At 44.1% G+C, this 19,426-nt stretch overlaps 3 protein-coding genes across 4 annotated transcripts; all 3 read left to right on the plus strand.

Moving 5' to 3' along the window:
• The first annotated feature begins 518 nt into the window (after positions 1-518).
• LOC123405596 lies at positions 519-8,873 on the plus strand. Its single transcript, XM_045099228.1, has 18 exons — positions 519-879; positions 1,275-1,333; positions 1,442-1,573; positions 1,666-1,806; positions 2,301-2,357; positions 2,575-2,669; positions 4,560-4,692; positions 5,331-5,510; positions 5,679-5,872; positions 5,988-6,054; positions 6,249-6,382; positions 6,584-6,650; positions 6,954-7,016; positions 7,097-7,329; positions 7,424-7,553; positions 7,640-7,732; positions 7,996-8,199; positions 8,290-8,873. The coding sequence occupies exons 1-18, from the start codon at positions 519-521 to the stop codon at positions 8,572-8,574; spliced, it is 2,628 nt and encodes an 875-aa protein (XP_044955163.1). The 3' UTR covers positions 8,575-8,873.
• A 946-nt stretch (positions 8,874-9,819) lies between these two features.
• On the plus strand, positions 9,820-13,802 carry LOC123402154 (FK506-binding protein 5-like). Of its 2 annotated transcripts, none has more exons than XM_045096035.1 (6): positions 9,820-10,079; positions 10,229-10,727; positions 10,830-10,946; positions 11,040-11,135; positions 11,739-13,273; positions 13,387-13,802. In XM_045096035.1, the coding sequence occupies exons 1-6, from the start codon at positions 9,927-9,929 to the stop codon at positions 13,465-13,467; spliced, it is 2,481 nt and encodes an 826-aa protein (XP_044951970.1). In that variant the 5' UTR covers positions 9,820-9,926; the 3' UTR covers positions 13,468-13,802. The 2 variants fall into 2 exon arrangements, with proteins under 2 accessions (XP_044951970.1, XP_044951972.1); XM_045096037.1 differs by having other exon boundaries at positions 11,745-13,273.
• Positions 13,803-16,514: 2,712 nt separating this feature from the next.
• LOC123401220 (60S ribosomal protein L12-3) lies at positions 16,515-17,704 on the plus strand. Its single transcript, XM_045094959.1, has 2 exons — positions 16,515-17,102; positions 17,487-17,704. Exon 1 carries the CDS (start codon positions 16,601-16,603, stop codon positions 17,096-17,098), a length of 498 nt encoding a protein of 165 aa, XP_044950894.1. The 5' UTR covers positions 16,515-16,600; the 3' UTR covers positions 17,099-17,102; positions 17,487-17,704.
• The last annotated feature ends 1,722 nt before the right edge of the window (positions 17,705-19,426 follow it).

Below are 19,426 nucleotides of genomic sequence, written 5' to 3' on the forward strand. Positions count from 1 at the left end.
CTGACGCATGGGTCCGTAGAGGGTGGCCGCCATTAATTAAGTTGACCGTGGGTAGTTGGACGACCGCCTGGTGTGGATGGGGCGGACATTGTGAGGGCGCACGCGTCCGCTTCGCGTTCGTCCCGACGTATTTCAGTCTTAAATTTTGGTTAAAATTCAGTCAATGAAAATACAAAGCGGACCCGTTTTAAAAATGAATCCGTACGTTAAGTCATCACACTTGTTGGCACAGATAGAAAAAACGGCGGCCGACGAAGTGGGTTAGGTTGCGAAGTTGTAACAAACATACAGCATAACACGAGCGAGAGGGGATAGGCGGAGTGAGCAACGCCGTCCCGTCCCAGCCACAGCCACAGCCACCACACAAACCCAAGGCGCCTCCGCGTCCTCACCCGGTCACCCCCTCCCCACCCCTCGTCGCCACTCACGCGCCGTGCGTGCGAGAATGAGATAGGAAACCCCCCGCCCGCGCACGGCCGGCGAGCACCCTCGCAACCGCAGCGGCCCGCCCGACTCGCATGACGCCGTCGCCGGCGTCCACGTCAGCCCCCGACGCCGGCATGCTCGGCCGCCGCCTCGTGCTGCTCCCGGCGAGCGCCGCGGCGTCGTTGGCGCGCGGGGAGCGGAGGAGGGCGCGGTTGCAGCTGGGGTGCGTGCTCGAGCACGTGGCCCCGCGGCTCGCGCTGGCCTCGGCCGCGCTCGTAGGGGCTGGGGAGGTGATCGCCGCGGCCGCCGTCGCGGGGGGAAGCGGCGGCGCGGTTCACGGCGCCGTGGCATCCACGATCGCGCAACTGGCGGTCTCGGCCGTGGCGATCGCCTCGGGGGCGTGCCTGTCGACCAAGGTCGACTTCCTCTGGCCTCGCATCGAGCAGCTGCCTGGTAGATACCCTCTCTACAAGCAATTGTGAATCATATCTCCATACTTCCATTTCATATGTGTGATTAGCTAATAAGCTCTATTAATAGCGTTCTAGACCATCTAAATCGCTGCGTCTTAGTTATATATATATTTAAAGTAATTTATTCGCATGCTTGAATTGTTGGAACTAGCAGTTGAGCGATGTATGCACCGCAGCAACAGTGTTAACATGCTTGAATTTAAGAGTATAACATAACAAATCAGTAATAGGTTTGTTTCTTACTGCTTAGTTAACACTGTTGCTGCAATAAGCCAGTAACACTCCTATCGGCTATCGCAGCAGGCCCTGCACCCATTTAAGTAAGACATGCCTCTTCTTTTGCCTACCTTACACTTTTATTCTGTATACGTGCAGATACTCTTGTATTTGAAGGAGTGGAGGTGACAGGATATCAAATATTTGAGGATCCAAAGGTGTTAGAGCACCAGAGACATTCTTAACAAAATTTATCACATGTATGTATTCTGCTGAACTTCAACATTTTTGCTCTGTTATTTGACATCCTTAATCCCGTGATACAGGTGCAGAAAGCAATTGTATTTGCAAGTACAGCTCACATTGGGCAATTTAGGAGAACAGGAGACCCATACGTTACACACTGCATACATACGGGGAAAATCTTAGCTGCCTTGGTTCCATCCACTGGAGAAAGAGTATGGCTGCGCCATCCTTCTGTTTCTATAGGTTTTAGTAGATGAATGCTCTCCTTCTTTCTTCACTAATCTCATGGTTCCATCTCATTTAGGCAATCAATACCGTTGTTGCTGGTATTCTTCATGATGTTATTGATGATACAACTGAGAATTTGAAGAGCGTAGCAGAGCAATTTGGGGATGATGTTGCAAGCTTGGTGTCTGGTGTATCAAAACTAAGCTACATAAATCAGGTTATCCGTTTGTTAGTAAAGCATCCTATATAAGCATTTATCTGCTAATCCTAGCGTTGATTGATAAGTGTTATCTCGGTACCATATAATATCGGGATGCAAATCATAATGGTGAAGACATACAATTCGATGTGAATGTATGGATATGTGATTGATATAACAACAGTGCTCATTATTGCATTATGTACGCTGTATTGCTAAAGTTGTTAATGAATGCAGTATACTGTGACATTCCTGCTAGTTTTAAGTTCCATTTCAGTCCTTTGCTCTCCTGATGCTGAGTTATTTCAAATTTTCATTCTAGTTGCTTCAGATGTCTCAGTACACCATATGCATGCCAATTTGCTCTGTCCTTGTTGCAATATTCAGTTCCGCCCTTCCTATTGTTATCTTAGACCATAATCACTGCATTGCAGAACACTTCTGTGTCATCTGTACTTTCTTTCTCTTAACATGTTTTGTCATTGTCCATGACTATGAGCTTTACATTACAGCTACTGCGCAGGCATCGGCAAAAAAACACTGGCGGAAGCACCCTTACATCTGAAGAAGTATGTTCCCTTCCTGTAGTTTTTATTTTTTAGTGACATGGTGTTATTAAGCTACACTTAGAGATTGTGAATGTCCACTATCTTTTCCTATGATTTTTCTTGTTCATGAAAATGAGGTCCAAACAATGCATTGGTATATTTGCAATTTGTCATAAAAATATAGTATAATGCTGCTTCCGAAAAACTCAGGAATTTATGATTATCCGTTGTCAGCCAGGCAAACAACCTGCGTGCTATGCTATTGGGGATGGTTGATGATCCTCGTGTGGTGCTTATCAAGCTGGCAGACCGCCTGCACAATATGCGAACAATGTAAGTTATTTAGCCATTTAGGCTTCTCCTTAATATGTAGCTTGTTGTACACGTAGAACCTGCCTTTTAATCTATAGTACTCCCGTAATACCCTTTTTTTGGCTTGTCACTGTTACAGTATATGTGGATTGCACTAGACCTTTCCATCAGTTCGGACTTTTGGTTGCGTTGGCTAGTGCATGAAGCTTAACATGGTATCAGAGCTAAGGTCTTGAGTTCAAGTCCTGGTTTTCGCAATTTATTAAAAATTGCTGGTAGCCCCCCTTTGTGTCCACGTAGAGGCCTTTTGAGTAATACGTGAGTTTCGCGCGCCGTCGCTCTCTTCCGGTTGCATGTGTTGACTTGTCTTCCCCGTCACACGTGAGAGGGGGTGTTACAGTATATGTGGATTGCACTAACCCTTTCCATCAATTCGGACTTTTGGTTGCGTTGGCTAGTGCATGAAGCTTAACATGACAATATCCTTGACAATACTTCTTGAGTTCAAGTCTTGGTTTTCGCAATTTATTAAAAATTGCTGGTAGCCCCCCTTCGTGTCCACGTAGAGGCCTTTTGAGTCATACGTGAGTTTCGTGCGCCGTCGTTCTCTTCCGGTTGCACGTGTTGACTTGTCTTCCCCGTCACACGTGAGAGGGGGTGTTACAGTATATGTGGATTGCACTAGCCCTTTCCATCAGTTCGGACTTTTGGTTGCGTTGGCTAGTGCATGAAGCTTAACATGACAATATCCTTGACAATACATCCATGATATGTTTTTGTGAGCTTCTAATGATTCTCATCAGCAATTTCTGTTTCACCTGCTAGAGTCAGTGGTGCAAAATGAATCATCCTTATCTATCTTGTTTGGATTGTTCCTATCTGGAACTTGTTGTGTATTTCATCTTCAAATCAGCAGCAGTACTTACTTTAAATCATTTATGTCCATCAGCATCATAACACAGTCCAATTCATTCAATGCTTCTCCTTTAGTCACCTTATAGCCAGCACCTGAGCATAGCTGTTGGATTATGTAAGGGTGTGTTTGGTTGGAGAACCAACTGTCATGGAATGGAATGGTTCCATTCCAGAGGAACGGGTCGGTTCCGTTCCTGTGTTTGGTACGAGCAAAAAAGTGGAACGGGATGGTTCCGTTCCAGTGTTTGGTTGGGAGGCATGGAATGAAAAATTGGAATAACAAAAATTCGAAATTTCAGCAGCATTTCGTTTGTATTTTGAAGAAAAACAACACAACAATATATGTCGCCGCGCCGGAGTAGCACCTTCTTCACCTTCTACCTGCAGATCAAGACATGGCAGGAATCAGCAGAGAGGGAGGGAGGGAGCCGGCGGCGCAGCAGCAGAGAGGGAGGGGGCCGGCGGCGCAGCGCGGCAGCAGAGAGGGAGGGGGCCGGCGGTGCGGCGATGCAGCAGAGAGGGAGGGGGCCAGCGGCACGGCGCGGCAACGCAGTAGAGAGGGAGGGGGCCGGCGGCGCGGCGATGCAGCAGAGAGGGAGGGAGAGGGCCAGCGGCGCGGCAGAGAGGGAGAGAGAGGGCCGGCGGCGCACCTAGGGAAGGAGGAGCTCGAGCGGCGCAGCTGGGGAAGGAGGAGACGAGGATAGGGTTGCGCGAGAGGAGAGGCTCGTTCCGTGTGATTCTGTCGATTTCCTGGTGCTAGCACGTTCCGGATCTGAGTGGAATATTCCCTAAAGTGGAATGAGTGGGTTCTGTTGCGGTTGGTAAACCAAACGCAGGAACGAGGACTAGGAACGGGTCCGACCCGTGACATTCCAGCCCATGACAGCAACCAAACACACCCTTAATCGTTGTGCTCTTACTTTTAACTTAAGTATGCTTTCAAATAGCTATTGGATTATGTAAATGGTTGTTCGCTTACTAAGATCTGTATTTCAGCTATGCTCTTCCCATTCCCAAAGCTGAAGCTGTTGCTCAAGAGACATTAGCTGTCTGGTGCTCACTTGCTTCTCGATTGGGAGTCTGGGCTTTGAAAGCTGAGCTAGAAGACTTATGCTTTGCGGTCCTTCAGGTTTTTATTCTATTAAGCATATGTGTTGCCTCCGAAATGTTACTTTTGTTCATCTGTAATATACTAATATTACCCAGTGCGATACTTCTTTTGGCTTTACTTGGTTCTGGATACATACCATGTGGGCTTTATGTTGTATATTTGTTGTTATGCTCTCTTCAAATTTGAAGAGATACTTTGTTCATTCTCATGGTTAATAGCCATTATATTTTCGTAACATGAATGTTTGATGCAAGATTTGTGTGCATCCCACACCACTTGATGGGTCCCTCAAACATGTTCAGTTGATGCTTAGGAGCCGTTTTAGAATGAATGATTTTGATAAACTAGATCTCTTTCACCGTTGGACCAAAATGCTTAAAATGTGTTTAGGCAGACCAATTAGTAGTATTTTGTGCATTTAAAAGGGCCAAAGAGACAGTTCTGTCACTGGGCATATACCGTTTATTTTATTTTGATGAAAGCATAGGCTGTTGTTTTGACCCTGTTCATCGAGTTATTCATGTCTTGATCTTGCATCTGCAATGAGGTTATCATGGTACCTCTTGTTTTAGTACACCAGTATAGTCTGTAATACCTTATTTTATTCCATCTGTAATTATTTTTAAATGTTTCCCATCCCCTTCAAATTCTTTCAGCCCCAAGTTTTCAAGAAAATACGATCTGAACTTACTTCAATGTGGAATTCTACCAGCAAAGATAAAAGCATGAGAAGGTCATCAATTAGAAGTGATTTGCTTGCCTCCACGAAGGAAGTGCAAACGACTTCCAGCAATGATTTATTTAGTTCGAACGACCAAGAACAATCAAATATGGAGGTGAGTAGCGAAATGTATTGAACAATCGGATTGTCTAGCATCAGTATTTCATAATAGTTTCACTTATATTGCCTCCTGTAATGATTGAACACAATAAATTCGTTCTCATTCTCCTCAAACCGGTAGCCTTGATAGCTTATCTTATTATAAATCCTTCCTTCACTGCAGGATTTGTTGCAAGCTGTATTGCCATTTGACCTCTTTTTGGATCGGAGAAGGCGCTCTGACTTCCTTAATAATCTCCAAAGTAGTTCTGAAGCATCCATACGAAAGCCTAAAATTGTTGATGACGCTGCTATTGCATTAACATCTTTAGCAGCTTGTGAGGAAGAACTTCAGCAGGAATTGCTTATAACAACGTCGTATGTTTACAACCTGATCTTAGGGATGCCTAACTTTGCATCTAATTGTCTAAATCTGCGAGCCCACTAGTAGCGTTGAGGTTCTCATTCATTAATTATGCTACTTCTTCTGCAGGTATATACCTGGGATGGAAGTTAGGCTGTCAAGCAGACTCAAGAGCTTATATAGCATCTACTGTAAGGTACCATTAGTCAATTGTTTGACTACATACAAATAGTATTATTCGTGTTGTTAAGTACATGTGTAACCAATGCATTATGATCATGAATTCGAGAATGTATGCTGGAGTTGTCAGCCTTGCTGAAAGAATTTTCTTATGGCGTGCACTTCTGCATGTTGGGTCTGTTAGTTACTGACACATTTTGTGTTTGACAGATGAAAAGGAAACATGTAGGCATTAGACAAGTATACGATGCTCGTGCGTTGAGGGTGATTGTTGGAGACAAAAACGGTGCATTGCATGGACCTGCAGTCAGGAGTTGCTACAACATCCTTGACATAGTACACAGGTTTCTTGTGAATTTAATTATTTATTCAACAAGGTCTAGACATGCTAAAAGTTTGCTACTTGACTAAACAAATGCTTAATTTGATGTATCGGTGTAGCACTATCGCATTTCTGTGTTACTTGGCCTTTTTATCATCATGGATGTTCTTTGTGTATAATTTAAGGCCCATATTTTAATTGTCTGCTTTATCCGCATGTGCAGGCTATGGACTCCAATCGATGGGGAGTTTGATGACTATATTATCAACCCTAAGGGCAGCGGTTACCAAGTAAGCATCATCTCTCGCCAAATAAAACATCATTATGCATTGATAGGTGGTACCCTCAGCCATTTGTAGCCAGTGTTAATGCGTAAGTATGAGAATTAATCCTAAAATTCCAGTGTGCTTAGTTTTGCACTGGAACTGCTAATCGCCCAAGTTAGTAATGGTTTTATGCTGTCCTTACCATGAACTATTTTAGAGTTGAACCCTGACCTGCTTGTTAAATCAATTACAAGACTGCCTTGTTTACTGACTCCTTCCATCCCCTATTTGCACTCAAACTTTCCTGCTGGCTATTTTCTGTTCTAGTCACTCCATACAGCAGTTCAGGCATCCGATAGCTCACCTCTGGAGGTCCAAATTAGGACCCAGGTAGATAAAGTTTCTTCCTATTTTGTTTGAATAGATGCTTAACAGTTCGTCCTGATCCTGTTGGAGGTTGTTGTCCACAGCGAATGCATGAGTACGCAGAGTATGGACTGGCTGCGCACTGGTTGTACAAGGAGAGCAATGTTAACACGGGAAGTGGCATGGGTAACAAGATAAAACAAAGTACGTTGTATGCATCAAGTTCTTCAGAAGATGAAATAACAGACGGTGTGCCCTCAAAGTATATTTCTATGAAAGTGGGGCATCCGGTCCTCAGAATTGATGGTAATCACTTACTGGCAGCTGTCATTGTCAGGTATAGCTTCAACTTCAATTATGAACATACTTTATTGTTTATTTTGTAGCATTTGTTATTGCAGTTGATATCTGTTGTGTAAGTCAAATTGCAGCATAGAAAAAGGGGGTAAAGAATTGCTTGTTGCTGTACGTTTTACCCTTGAAGCTTCTGAAGATGTAGCTGAGCGACGATCTTCCTTTCAGTTGAAGCGTTGGGAAGCTTATGCTAGGCTTCATAAGAAGGTATATGTGATAATGACAATTTTTCGTTTATGGATTCTGCATGTGAGAAGGTCTTTATTTCTATCTCACACTCATACTTATTTCAGGTAACTGAGAAATGGTGGTGTGCACCAGGACACGGTGACTGGTCAACAAACCTGGAGAAGTACATACTATGCCGGGATGGTATATACCATAAGGTTTGCATGGCTGAAACATTACTACTTAGTATCAATTTGTTTCTGCACTCTGTTATTTTTTTTGTTCATTTGGTTTTAATTTGAATGGTCTATGTTGAAATATCATTTGTTCTTTTTTCAATTTTGGGACTAGTTGTGCATGCCAGTGTGGAAAATTTGCTCAAATTGAAACTTGGAGTGCTGATGACTAAGTCATTGTGTACTAGGTTATTGTTGTTCATATGGTTGATTGATATCCCGTACACCTTTAATGCCTTCTGTAGCAAGACCAATTTGGGAGACTTTTGCCGACATTTATTCAAATAATTGATTTGACGGAAGAGGAAGAGGAGGAGTACTGGATGGTTGTATCTGCAGTATTTGAAGGCAAAGAAACCTCCACTCTGACATCTGAATCGAGCAACGGTGATAGATCAACTTCTGACCTTCCAATCTCTACTCCCTTGAGTGATCCCATCAACAATAAGGTCAACATGGCGTTGCCATTTTTCACATCTACTTTGTTTAGTGAAAGGAAACCTCGGTTTCTCACTGCTTATTCATTATATGTGCCATAGGTTCATTTGCTCAGGACAATGCTTCAATGGGAGGAGCAAGTACGCCGTCGAGCATCGGTAGCAGAGAGAAGTCTCGGCGCAAAATCGCTGACCGATCCAATTCTTCGCGAGGTGGCCATCATCTGCTGGCCGTATGGGAAGATAATGAGGATGAGTACTGGCAGCACAGCGGCTGACGCCGGTAGAAGATTGGGCGTGGATGGGAAGCTCCTATGGGTCAATGGCCTACTCGTGCTGCCTCAAACTGAGCTCAAGGATGGAGATATAGTCGAAGTGAGGACGTAGTTGCGATTTCCTCCACACGGTTGTCAGGGTAATTGATCAGATTGGCTCATTGATACAGGGGATGCAAAATGCAAAAGAATATTAGGCGTAGACAAAGCCAAAACCTCCGAAGTGTACAGTCCATCTGTGGAAATGGAAAATAATCGAAGGAAGCAGGCAGGGAGTAACAAGGTGTTGTATTCTGTACATATGCGACCAGGTACCAACTGCACGTGTCCTTGTTCACAGTAGTAGTGTACTAATTTCAGCATGTAAAAAAAACTGTACTGAGTAATATATGTACAATGGTTGCCTGTAAAGAAAAAAGAGTAATATGTACAATGAGTAGTCGAGTTCTTTGGCAGTGCCATTTATTTTGGAATCTGGATCACTTGAGCTTCTCCGCATAGTACCACTACTACTCCCTCTGTTTCTGAATATAAGTTTTATTTCACTATGGATTACATAAGAATGTATATAGACATATTTTACAAATGTAAATTCACTCATTTTATTTTGTATGCAGTCTGTAGTAGAAAAAAAACCCTTATATTTAGAAGCGATGGGAGTACATGTTTATTCTGTAGTACTGTTGTTGAAAGAAGAACAGGCAATGACCTCCGCTAGCAGAGAAAATACATCATCGCAATTTATTTATTTGAGCAAATACGAGGGAGAAAAACTGGGCTGTTCAAAATAAAGCGTCATTGATTTTCAAGTAATTTTTGTGTCGCAAGCAAACCCGTTCCTTTTCACACACCTCGGCAACAAGGAAAACAGTTAATTTCCACACGGAAACCCTTTTGTCTGTGAAAATCCATGAGGTTTCAATTGGCTCGGCAATAATGTGACAACCAATGAAGCATCAGATACTGTAGAAAAGACGATCTCCATTTATGGCAAAATCGGGAAGCCTCGAACGATCCAATCCATCCATCAATCAATCAACGCCTTCCAAACCCGCAAAGCGAAGCGTGTTTACACCTCACGCAACCCCGGGACCCACACGGCAGCGAGGCCGGTAAAAACCCGGGAATAATCAATAGGGACAGATCTGCGGACAGCGCGTTCGCTCGTACGGCGTCTCCCTCCGGGCCCGCGCGCAGCCCTGCGGAGCCGCCACGCGGATCTGGCCCCTGTTCAAACATTCAAAAAAGGATGGCAAGGGCAAACCCTAGCCTAGGCGAGCGGAGCGCCGCCTCGCCCCCCAACGGTCATAAAGCCCGACCCGAACGAGCTCCTATATAACCCCTCGCCCCCCCCGATTTGCCCCGCCGCATCCCAGCATTCATTTCGCCGATCCACGAGCAAATCCATCCGCCGAGCCGCGCCGCGCCACGTCGGGAGGAGGAGGAGGTAGGTGAGAGAGACAGATGGAGATGGAGATGGCGACGGAGGCGGCGGCGGCGGCCATGGACTTCAACGCCCTCTCGCGCCGCGAGCTCCAGGCGCTCTGCAAGCTCAACGGCGTCCGCGCCAACATGACCAACCTCGCCATGGTCGAGGCCCTCCAGTCCCTTCCCTCGGTAAGCCGCCCGCCCGATTCACGGTTTTTGAGATGTGCAAATGTTTCGTCGCGGGATTCGTTGTTAGGGGTGAGGGTTCCGGTGGATGAATTCGGGTTTTGATGTGGGTTTTTTTTGCTGCCGATGTTGTTGTGGTGGGCTATTATCAGGTGGACGGGATCGACCAGATCGGCACCACGCTCGGCCTCCCGACCCCAGGCAAGTCAGCGATGAAGTCGGCCCTCAGGGCCACGCCGGCGGCCCGGGAGGACCAGAAGCAGCAGCAGCAGCTAGGGAGCCCGCTCCCGCGCGGCCGCCGCGTCTCGGTCAAGTCGCCCGAGGCCATCCGGATGGACGTCGAGGAGGGCGAGGACGAGGCGAAGCGGAATTTCATCAAGGAGATCGTGAGGACCCCCGGCGTCGCGCTGCGCAGCACCAGCCGCCGCCCGCGGGCCACGCCAGCGCCGCTCCCGACCCCCGCGGCCGGCACTCTGCGGAGGAGTCAGAGGTCGACCAGGAAGACTGACAATGCCGTTGAGGTCGAGGCGTCCACCGCTAAGAGATCCACTAGGAGGACTGCGAGATCGAAGGTGATGTTTGATTTGGACCACGAAGAGGAGGATTCGACCGCGCTCAACGAGGAGAAGGTGCAGGATGCAGAGCCCAAGGGTGAGAGCCATTTCCTTCCCTTCCCTTCCCCTAATCAATTTGCTTGATTGTTCGATTCTCCTGGAGGCGGTTTTTCATGCGAGTTTTCTTCTCATCATGCAGGTGTTACTTCTGACGAAAAGTGTGATGGTCCTGAGGAGGAGGAGGAGGAGGAGCAAGTTACAAAGCTTCCGGAAGAAGGAAACAGCAAAGCGGATGAACCAGAGCAGGGAGATGAAGGTAATAACATATGTCAATGATTCCGATTAATGTTATAAGTTGGTTTCTGTATTGTTTGAGAATAGTTACTGATTCGACTTCCTGATTGTGCAGTGGTTTCTTCTGTTGTGCCCATTGAATCTGCTGACAAGAGCTGTGATAATTCTAAGCTCGATGAAGTTGTGGAAGAGGCTACCAAGCTCCAGGAAGGTAAGATGGTTCAATTCACCCATGCATCAGAATTCAGAATCCATCCATCTATTAAGGCTCTAGCTATTAAAAATTCATCGATTTATTCTTGTTTTATCTGTACTAAGTCAAGATTTGCAGTTTGAAATTTATTCCTCTGGTTCTTGTTTATCTGTACTGATCAGCACTCTGGATTGTTGCATTGGTCTAAAATGTTTAATTTCAAAACATTCATCTGTTTGTCTCTACTTATCAAGAGCTTTCTGAAATGTATCCATTTGTTTTTAAACTCTAGGCTGTGGCAGTTAAAAATTCGTCCATTTATTCTCGTGTTATTTGTACTCAGTCTAGATTTGCATTTAAAAAGTCATTCACCTGTTACTTGTTTATATGTACCCGTTAGTACTCTAGATTGTTGCATTAGGACAAATGTTTCATTTCAAACTTCATATGCTCATCTCAAAATGTATCCGTTTGTTCCTTGTTTTATCTATAGCCAATAGGATCTTGATTGTAGCAAGTAGCAACCCAAAACTCACCCATGTATGTACTTTTGTATTTTTTAAATTATGTCTTTTATCCGTTGTTTCTATTTGCTAATTATGAACCACCATGCATCTGTAGCTGCAGTTGAGGAAGAACAGAAGCTTGCCAGTGCTGAGAGGTCTGTTCCCTTGCCAGCAATGGAGGATTCACCTATCTTAGGTGTCATTTCCAAGGCCACACCGGAACCAGAGGAAGCCATCAACGAAGATGCTTTCAATTCCACCGCTGAGGCTGCTGATGTTCCTAACAAGATGATCCCAGCTGCTGTGACAGAAAAGGAAGAGATCAACAGTGCCAGTGAAGATAAGAAAGTAGCTGTTGTTGAAGAGGAAGCCATCAACGAAGATGTTTTCTATTCCACCGCTGAGGCTGCTGATGTCCCTAACAAGATGATCCCAGCTGCTGTGACAGAAAAGGAAGTTGCTGGTGATGATTTGAAGGAAGATGCTTTCAATTCCACCGTTGAGGCTTCTGATGTTCTTAACGAGAATATGACCCCAACTGATGTGACAGAGAAGGAAATTGCTGCTGATGATTTCCAGGAAGATGCTTTCAATTCCACCGTTAAGGCTTCTGATGCTCTTAACGAGATGACCCCAGCTGCTGTGATAGAGAAGGAAGTTGCTGCTACTGATTTCAAGGAAGATGCTCTCAATTCCCCCGTTGAGACTGCTGATGCTCCTATCGAGATGACACCAGCTCCGGTGACAGGGAAGGATGTTGCTGCTGATGATATTAAGGAAAATGCTTTCAGTTCAACTGTTGAGACTGCTGATGCTCCTAACAAGATGATTCCAGCTGCTGTTACAGAGAAGGAAGTCGCTGATGATGATTTGCCACAGAGTGATCTGACAGAAGATGAGAGTGCTGAGGAACATGACCTTGACGGAGTGGGCAGCGAGGAGGATGACCTCAGTGAGTACAGCTGTGAGGAGGATGACCCCAGTGAGTACAGCTGCGAGGAGGATGACCCCAGCGAGTACAGCAGCGAGGAGGAGGATGACCTCACTAAGGAGGATATGCAGAAGGTGACCGACTCTGCTGTCGTGAACTTTTATTCTGATGAAGAGGAGGACCTCGAGGACGAGGATATGCAGAAGGCTAACGACTCCACTGAAGCTAACTTTGATTCTAATGAAGAAGAGGAGGATCTCAAGATGCCGGAGACAGTTGAAGAACCTAAAGAAAATGAGGAGAGTGGGGAGGAAGATGATTTCAGCGCTGATCTGTCATCAGAGTTTGACGATGTTGAACTCAGTGATGCTGAAACTGAAAGCCCCAGCTCTCTGGTGGCGGTTGAGGGAATCCATGCTGCCCCTGCCTCATCTGCAGCCAAGACTGTTGACTCTGCCATCACTAACATGAGCCTAAGGAAGCTTAAAAGTGCTTTAAAGGATGGTCTTGAAGCCAAGACTGCTGACTCTGCCATCACCGAAGAACTTGAAGAATCCAGCGAGGGCAGTGAGGTTTCTCAGCACGTCGATACCATCGTCGAGACACTAGACAAGGTCGCCATCACTGAGGAGAAGTGCCCAAAGCAAAATGCCGCCCTCACCAACATGAGCCTAAGGAAGCTCAAGAGTGCTTTGAAGGAGGGTCTTATTGCTGCCAAGGTAATGACAATTGACAAACCTCTGTTAATATATCTCATCTCTGCTAATTTTTCTTGTGTTCCTTGTACCTTACGTACATGACTTCTGAGATGCCTGTCCTTTCTCTGGTGCAGGAAGGGAAGAAGCTGGTCATCACCGCCGACGAAGGCAGCAGGGTGGCGCTCGCGGAGCTGGACGACAACGCCGAGTACTGATCGGCACTAGAGTTCACTGGAATCATCAAGCATCTGCTGGGACTGAATGAAGGAGAGATGGCTCTAGTTGTGAAGTGATAACTAGGCTTTGCCTTTTTTCATTTCCAAATGCTGCGGAGGAGTGAAACGCTCAAAATTTTCGTGTGTGTGTGGGTCGAGAGCATCGGGTTGTGAAACCATGGTTTCTCTAAACCAACCTATACAGTTCGTGTCGGTTCTCTCCCACCCTTGTTTCGTTTTTCTGGTCATTCGTGTTTGTTCCGTGGTATGTCGAATGGATATGGATTATATAATGAATGATATATACACATATATATACCGGTTCATTATGCTTCTGTTGCCTTGTTAATCAAATGTGAATCTAGCAATCTCAACAGCTTCTTGTTCGTTTCATCTAGTAATATATATGGAGCGCTCAGGAATGAATTTGCCATGAGTTATCATTAGTCATTCCTACTAAGAGGGTGTTTGGATCACTAGAGACTAGAGACTAGTAGTAGTCACCTTTAGTCAGTAAACCTCCAAACACCCCTGACTAATGGGTGACTAAAACTAGTTTAGTCCCTAGTCACCCCACCCCCAACTAAAAGTGACTAAAGTCTCTTCTTCAATTAATGGCTCATCCTCCCATGCTGGCACACCAATGGAAGGGAGATAAATGAGAATAATTTAATATAGAGACATTTAATGCTGACTAGTAGTAGTCACCTTCCAAACAGGACCTGACTAAAAACTTTTAGTCTGACTACTACTAGTATATTGACTTGCTTATCATGGAGCAACAATCATAGTGTTAGTGTCTTCGCATCCTGGTTCGTACACTATAATATCAGTCAAGTCGCTGTTAGTTTGGCCAGTGCTCTTGCGTCAGTATCTTTGTTTTGTATGCAAGCAAATTCTTGCTCTTGAGTTTTGGTCCTGATCCTTTCCCCTCTTTGTTCTCTGTCTTTTTTTTTTTTTGAGATAGATTGTTCTGTGTTTGAACTGCTTATATCTGTTATATACAAGCAGAGAGTGTGTGTTCTTAGCAGGAATTCTTCATCTCATGTAACTCTATCTGAGGGAGAGAAATATTGTAGCTCATTTGTTAGCTGCTCATGTGTAAGGATCCTAGACTTGTGTGTGGACGGGAGATCCTCTAGCCTTCATTGTAACTATGTTCGAAAATTAATAAAAGTTGCCATGATGGCTTAAAATTGTATAATTGAAGTTGCCATGAAAACAGTAAGAGTTCCTCATGGGTTTGAAAAGTTTGTAGTCCTAAGATTTTGTCTGCAATATTCATGTGAACGCTTCATTTTAATAATCAGAAGGAGAGTTCTGGCCAAGGAGTTTTGGCTTGAAGTATCCTCAAAATATGACACGTGAGTCAACGATCTCTGTTTTTTCTTTTTTTATTTTAATTTCCCCTTTTTGTTTAAATTCCATGACCCTTTTTTCAAATTCATGAACATTTTTAAAATTGATTTTTTAAAAAGTATTTCAAATTCATGTTTTCTTAATTCATAATCATATTTTGATTTCATGAACTTTTTTCATATTCATGAATATTTTTTGGATTCACAATCATTTTTGAATTCATGAACAATTTTCAAATTTATGAACTTTTCCAATATTCATGAACTATTTCGAATTTGAGAACAATTTGTCAAACTTGCATTCATATCCGTGAATATTTTTCGGACACTGAACTTGTTAGAATTTGCGAATTTATCACATATTCATGAATAATATTTTTATTTTGATAATGTTTTTGAATTTGATAATACTTTTGTCAAAGTTGTGTTCATATTCATGAACACTTTCTAAATTCAATATCCTTTATCATATTCGAGAACTTTTTTCTAAATTCGTGAACTTCTTTCATATTCATGAATACTTTTCGATTTTGGAAAGTTTTGACAAACTCGCGAGCACTTTTTGTTTTCATCATCCTGTTCAAATCTTAAAAACCATTTTTTGGTAGTAATTGATTTTTTACAAAAAATAGTTGCATATGAGTGTTTTCTTAGAAAATCTTATGAATGTGTCTAAGTTGGTGATCTACCTCACGGTCGAACTGAATTGAGTGAGCGAGGGACCGAAGGGATTGGGCCATGGCCCGCTAAGCTCGAGCCGAAGACGCTAATGAGGTGGTCTTCGCAGTTCGCTATACTATTTTGGGAGCAATCTATTAAGGTTTACCACTTGGAGGCCTGCAGCATGGATCATTTTGTTGGTCGGGAGCGCACCAAGTGGTGCGCACATTCGCAACCACGTTGTGCGCTTGACCCATATTTTGTTATTTTTCTGCACCCGTTTTCATGGTTCATTTGGTTTTTCCGTCTTTGCTTGTTTTCCCTAGATTTTAGACGTTTTTTTTGTGAAGCACTGCTTTTTCTTGAGAAACACAACATGTGCTTCCGCGAGAAGCAAAAGTTATACTTTAAAAAAAGAGGAAAGTATAGTTTGTGCTTTCGTGAGAGGCACTGTGCTTCTACGAGAAACACGAATGTGCTTACCGAAAAGGGGAAAATACAGTTGTGCTTCCAAGAGCTATGCTTGTTGAAAAGGGAAACACAAAATCACGCTTTCATTTTTTTTTGGAAAGGCATAGTTGTGCTTCCCTTTGCACAACTGTGCTTCATATTTGGTTTTCGATTTTCGTTACTTTTGGTCATTTTTTTTGGTTTTTGATATTTTCTTTTTTCTACTTTTTATTTCAGTAGCCATTCATGATTTGGACGCAAGATGCAAGAGATAAAACATTTTGATAGGATGAATCTATGAAAAAGAGCAAAACTCTTAGTTAGTGACAGGTTAGCCACATGCAGTGTGTCATCGTCACATCACAAAAGGTGAGAGTGATCTTGTAAGGTGTACCCCTATCACTAATTTCGTATTTTTTTAAAATGTTATTAAAAGCATCCACTACTTCAACCCAACTGGTGCGGGGCAGCCCATTTGATCTCCCAAATGGCCGGATTCTGTCACGGCCCAATATACACCACAGAATAAACCACCAAACCCTAAGCCCCCCTCCGCCCGTGACAGTATATAATCCCAACACAAGCGCGCGGCTCAAACCCTAGCATCTCCAACCCCAGCCGCCGCCACACAAACAGCCCATCCTCCCCAGCCCAAGCTCGCAGCCATGCCTCCCAAGCTCGACCCGTCCCAGATTGTGGAGGTGTACGTCCGCGTCACCGGCGGGGAGGTCGGCGCCGCCTCGTCCCTGGCCCCCAAGATCGGTCCGCTCGGTCTCTCCCCCAAGAAGATCGGAGAAGACATCGCCAAGGAGACCGCCAAGGACTGGAAGGGCCTCCGCGTCACCGTCAAGCTCACCGTCCAGAATCGCCAGGCCAAGGTGTCCGTCGTCCCCTCCGCCGCTGCCCTCGTCATCAAGGCGCTCAAGGAGCCCGAGAGGGACCGCAAGAAGGTCAAGAACATCAAGCACAACGGCAACATCAGCCTCGACGACGTCATCGAGATCGCCAAGATCATGAAGGTGCGCTCCATGGCCAAGGAGATGGCCGGCACCGTCAAGGAGATCCTCGGCACCTGCGTCAGCGTCGGCTGCACCGTCGACGGCAAGGACCCCAAGGATCTTCAGACGGAGATCGACGACGGCGAGGTTGAGATCCCCGCTTAAGAAGGTATGCGCCGTTCTTGTTTGCCAGTATTTTTTTTTGCTTTGCTGGTACCAAAAATGCTGTTGTGGTCTGCCAAAATGTTAGGGATGGCGTGACTTATAGCATGTCATATGGACTTGAATTGTAACAATTGAAGCTAGGTAGAATGTGTTGAGATTATCTGTTTATACGGTGCAATAGCTGATAGTCCTAAATCTGATACAAAGTAGCTATAGATGATTGTAAGCGGAAGATTGTGAATTTTTATCGTTATGATGATTGTATGCTTATGCTAGCCCATTTTATTCCTTTATCCGATCACATTGTATTCATTGCTAAGAATTTACCTTTTTGTAATTAAACTGCATATGAATCCATTGTAACATCTTTATGTTTCATCATATGCAGGCTTGGCTTTGGGGAGGTTGTTATGTGAGGCTGCTGAAGTAGTTTTTTCTATCTAGATGCTTCCTGATACAGTTGAGAGAATGGATGTGTTATCTTCACTTGTTCTACTCTTGCTGAAGAAGAAACTTTTGTCATGCTTTAGTGCTTCCATTGTGAGACTATTTTTTTACCGCTTTAATGAGTACCTTGGGGAATCAATGTTATTATTGCAGCTAGAATATCATATGTTGAATCTTGTCAGTCATGTTTTGAGCGATTCTGATAAATTGTTGGTCGTTGCATTTGCTTTGCCGTCTTCATTGCTTAGGGCAGTTGATAGCAGCCTGAATATTTCATCGTACAACTATACCGGGTCCATTGAATTCAGTAATCATAACTTAACAACTTAACCACTACTGTTCCTTTATACTTTTGAAAAAGAATTTGGCCATGGATGCTGCATTTATCTTTCTTGTGTCCTTCAACAGCCATTTAGAATTTAGCCTTGGGTCTGCCCATTTTTCTGAAATAATGGATTTTGCCGCTTTGACCTTCTATTGTTGGAAAAATTGTTGGTCTGTGCTATTTATATTACCGTATATTTGGAGTTTATTGTTTGTATATCTGCTTGGTTGATGTCTGCCAGAAGCTGAGCTGCCAGAAGCAGTCTATTGGGGGTAGTCATGGTTGAATCCGAGTAACTATAATCCATCCAAATACCCATTCACGAAACTTAGGACTTGTTCGTTAATCCACCAGCTCCTTAAAATTTAAGAATGTGCGGGGCACCTGAGCAGAGCCACCGGCTCCTTAAAATTTAAGAATCTGCGGGGCACCTGAGAGCCATTTGAGCTACAGCTCTGTCGCTGACTTGTTGATGTATTTTAGTTTTAGATACATTTATTTTATTATTTTTTATAAGTATTTCTGGTGGGAGGGAGTAGTTTACAGAATTAGTAAACATTTAAACTTTGTATTAATTTTATAATAAAGTTAAGTTATTTTTAAGTAACTCAGGCCCTATTTGGAACCACTCAGATTATATAATCCGGTTTTTATAATCTATTATATCTTCAAACATGACAGATTATAGTGCATTTATAAAAACTAGATGGTCAGATTATTAAAAACTCATAATCTACTCTATCCCAGCTAAAATCAGATTATGAATTACTAATGATCCATTACTCTTGAAAACTTGGAGATAATTACCTATTGCCACTGTCATCGTCCTTCAAACATGCTCACCTAGATTATTACTTTTGCCTTTAAAAACCAGAGGGCAACTCAAACATGCCCACCTAGATTATTACTTTTGCCTTTAAAAACCATAGGGCAGACATGTCATTGTATAATATAAAACCTGAATTACAGTTTATATAATCTGGTCTTCAAACATGTCCACCTAGATTATTTTTATAAATCAGATTATATAATCTATCCTCATAATCCAGATTATTATAATCTATTGTGATTCTAAACGGGGCTTTATTTCGGAACGGAGTACATTATAAGAGCATCTCTAAAAGCATGTCTTAATGGACATGTATATGCATTTTACACTACGAGGCCCTAAAAACTGTCGTCCAACAACTTGTCTAAATGAACGAGCAAATATGCACGTCGTCCTAATCGGCATTGATGACGTCCATGCATGGGGGATGTGAAAGCGTTGTCCAAAGCTTAACCACAAGCTAGATTTCACTCTCCCGATGAGAGAGGCGCGCCATCGGAGAAGGCCGTCGACCAAAGCCGTAGCAACCGCGCCATTTCTCCAACTGGCCTGGGCCACCGTCACCATCCCAAGCCACACCCATGCCATCTCCCTGGGGCGCCCTAGGCCCCGTGGCTAGCCAAAGACGATCACGTTGAGCCATCGTGCACCACTTGTCGGACGCGCCGCCAACTGAAGCATGAGGAGAGCGTCGAACCTCCGCCACCTCGATGAGCCAAGACGGCCC

The sequence above is a fragment of the Hordeum vulgare genome, chromosome 6H (assembly GCF_904849725.1).
Source record: "Hordeum vulgare subsp. vulgare chromosome 6H, MorexV3_pseudomolecules_assembly, whole genome shotgun sequence".
NCBI lineage: Eukaryota > Viridiplantae > Streptophyta > Magnoliopsida > Poales > Poaceae > Hordeum > Hordeum vulgare.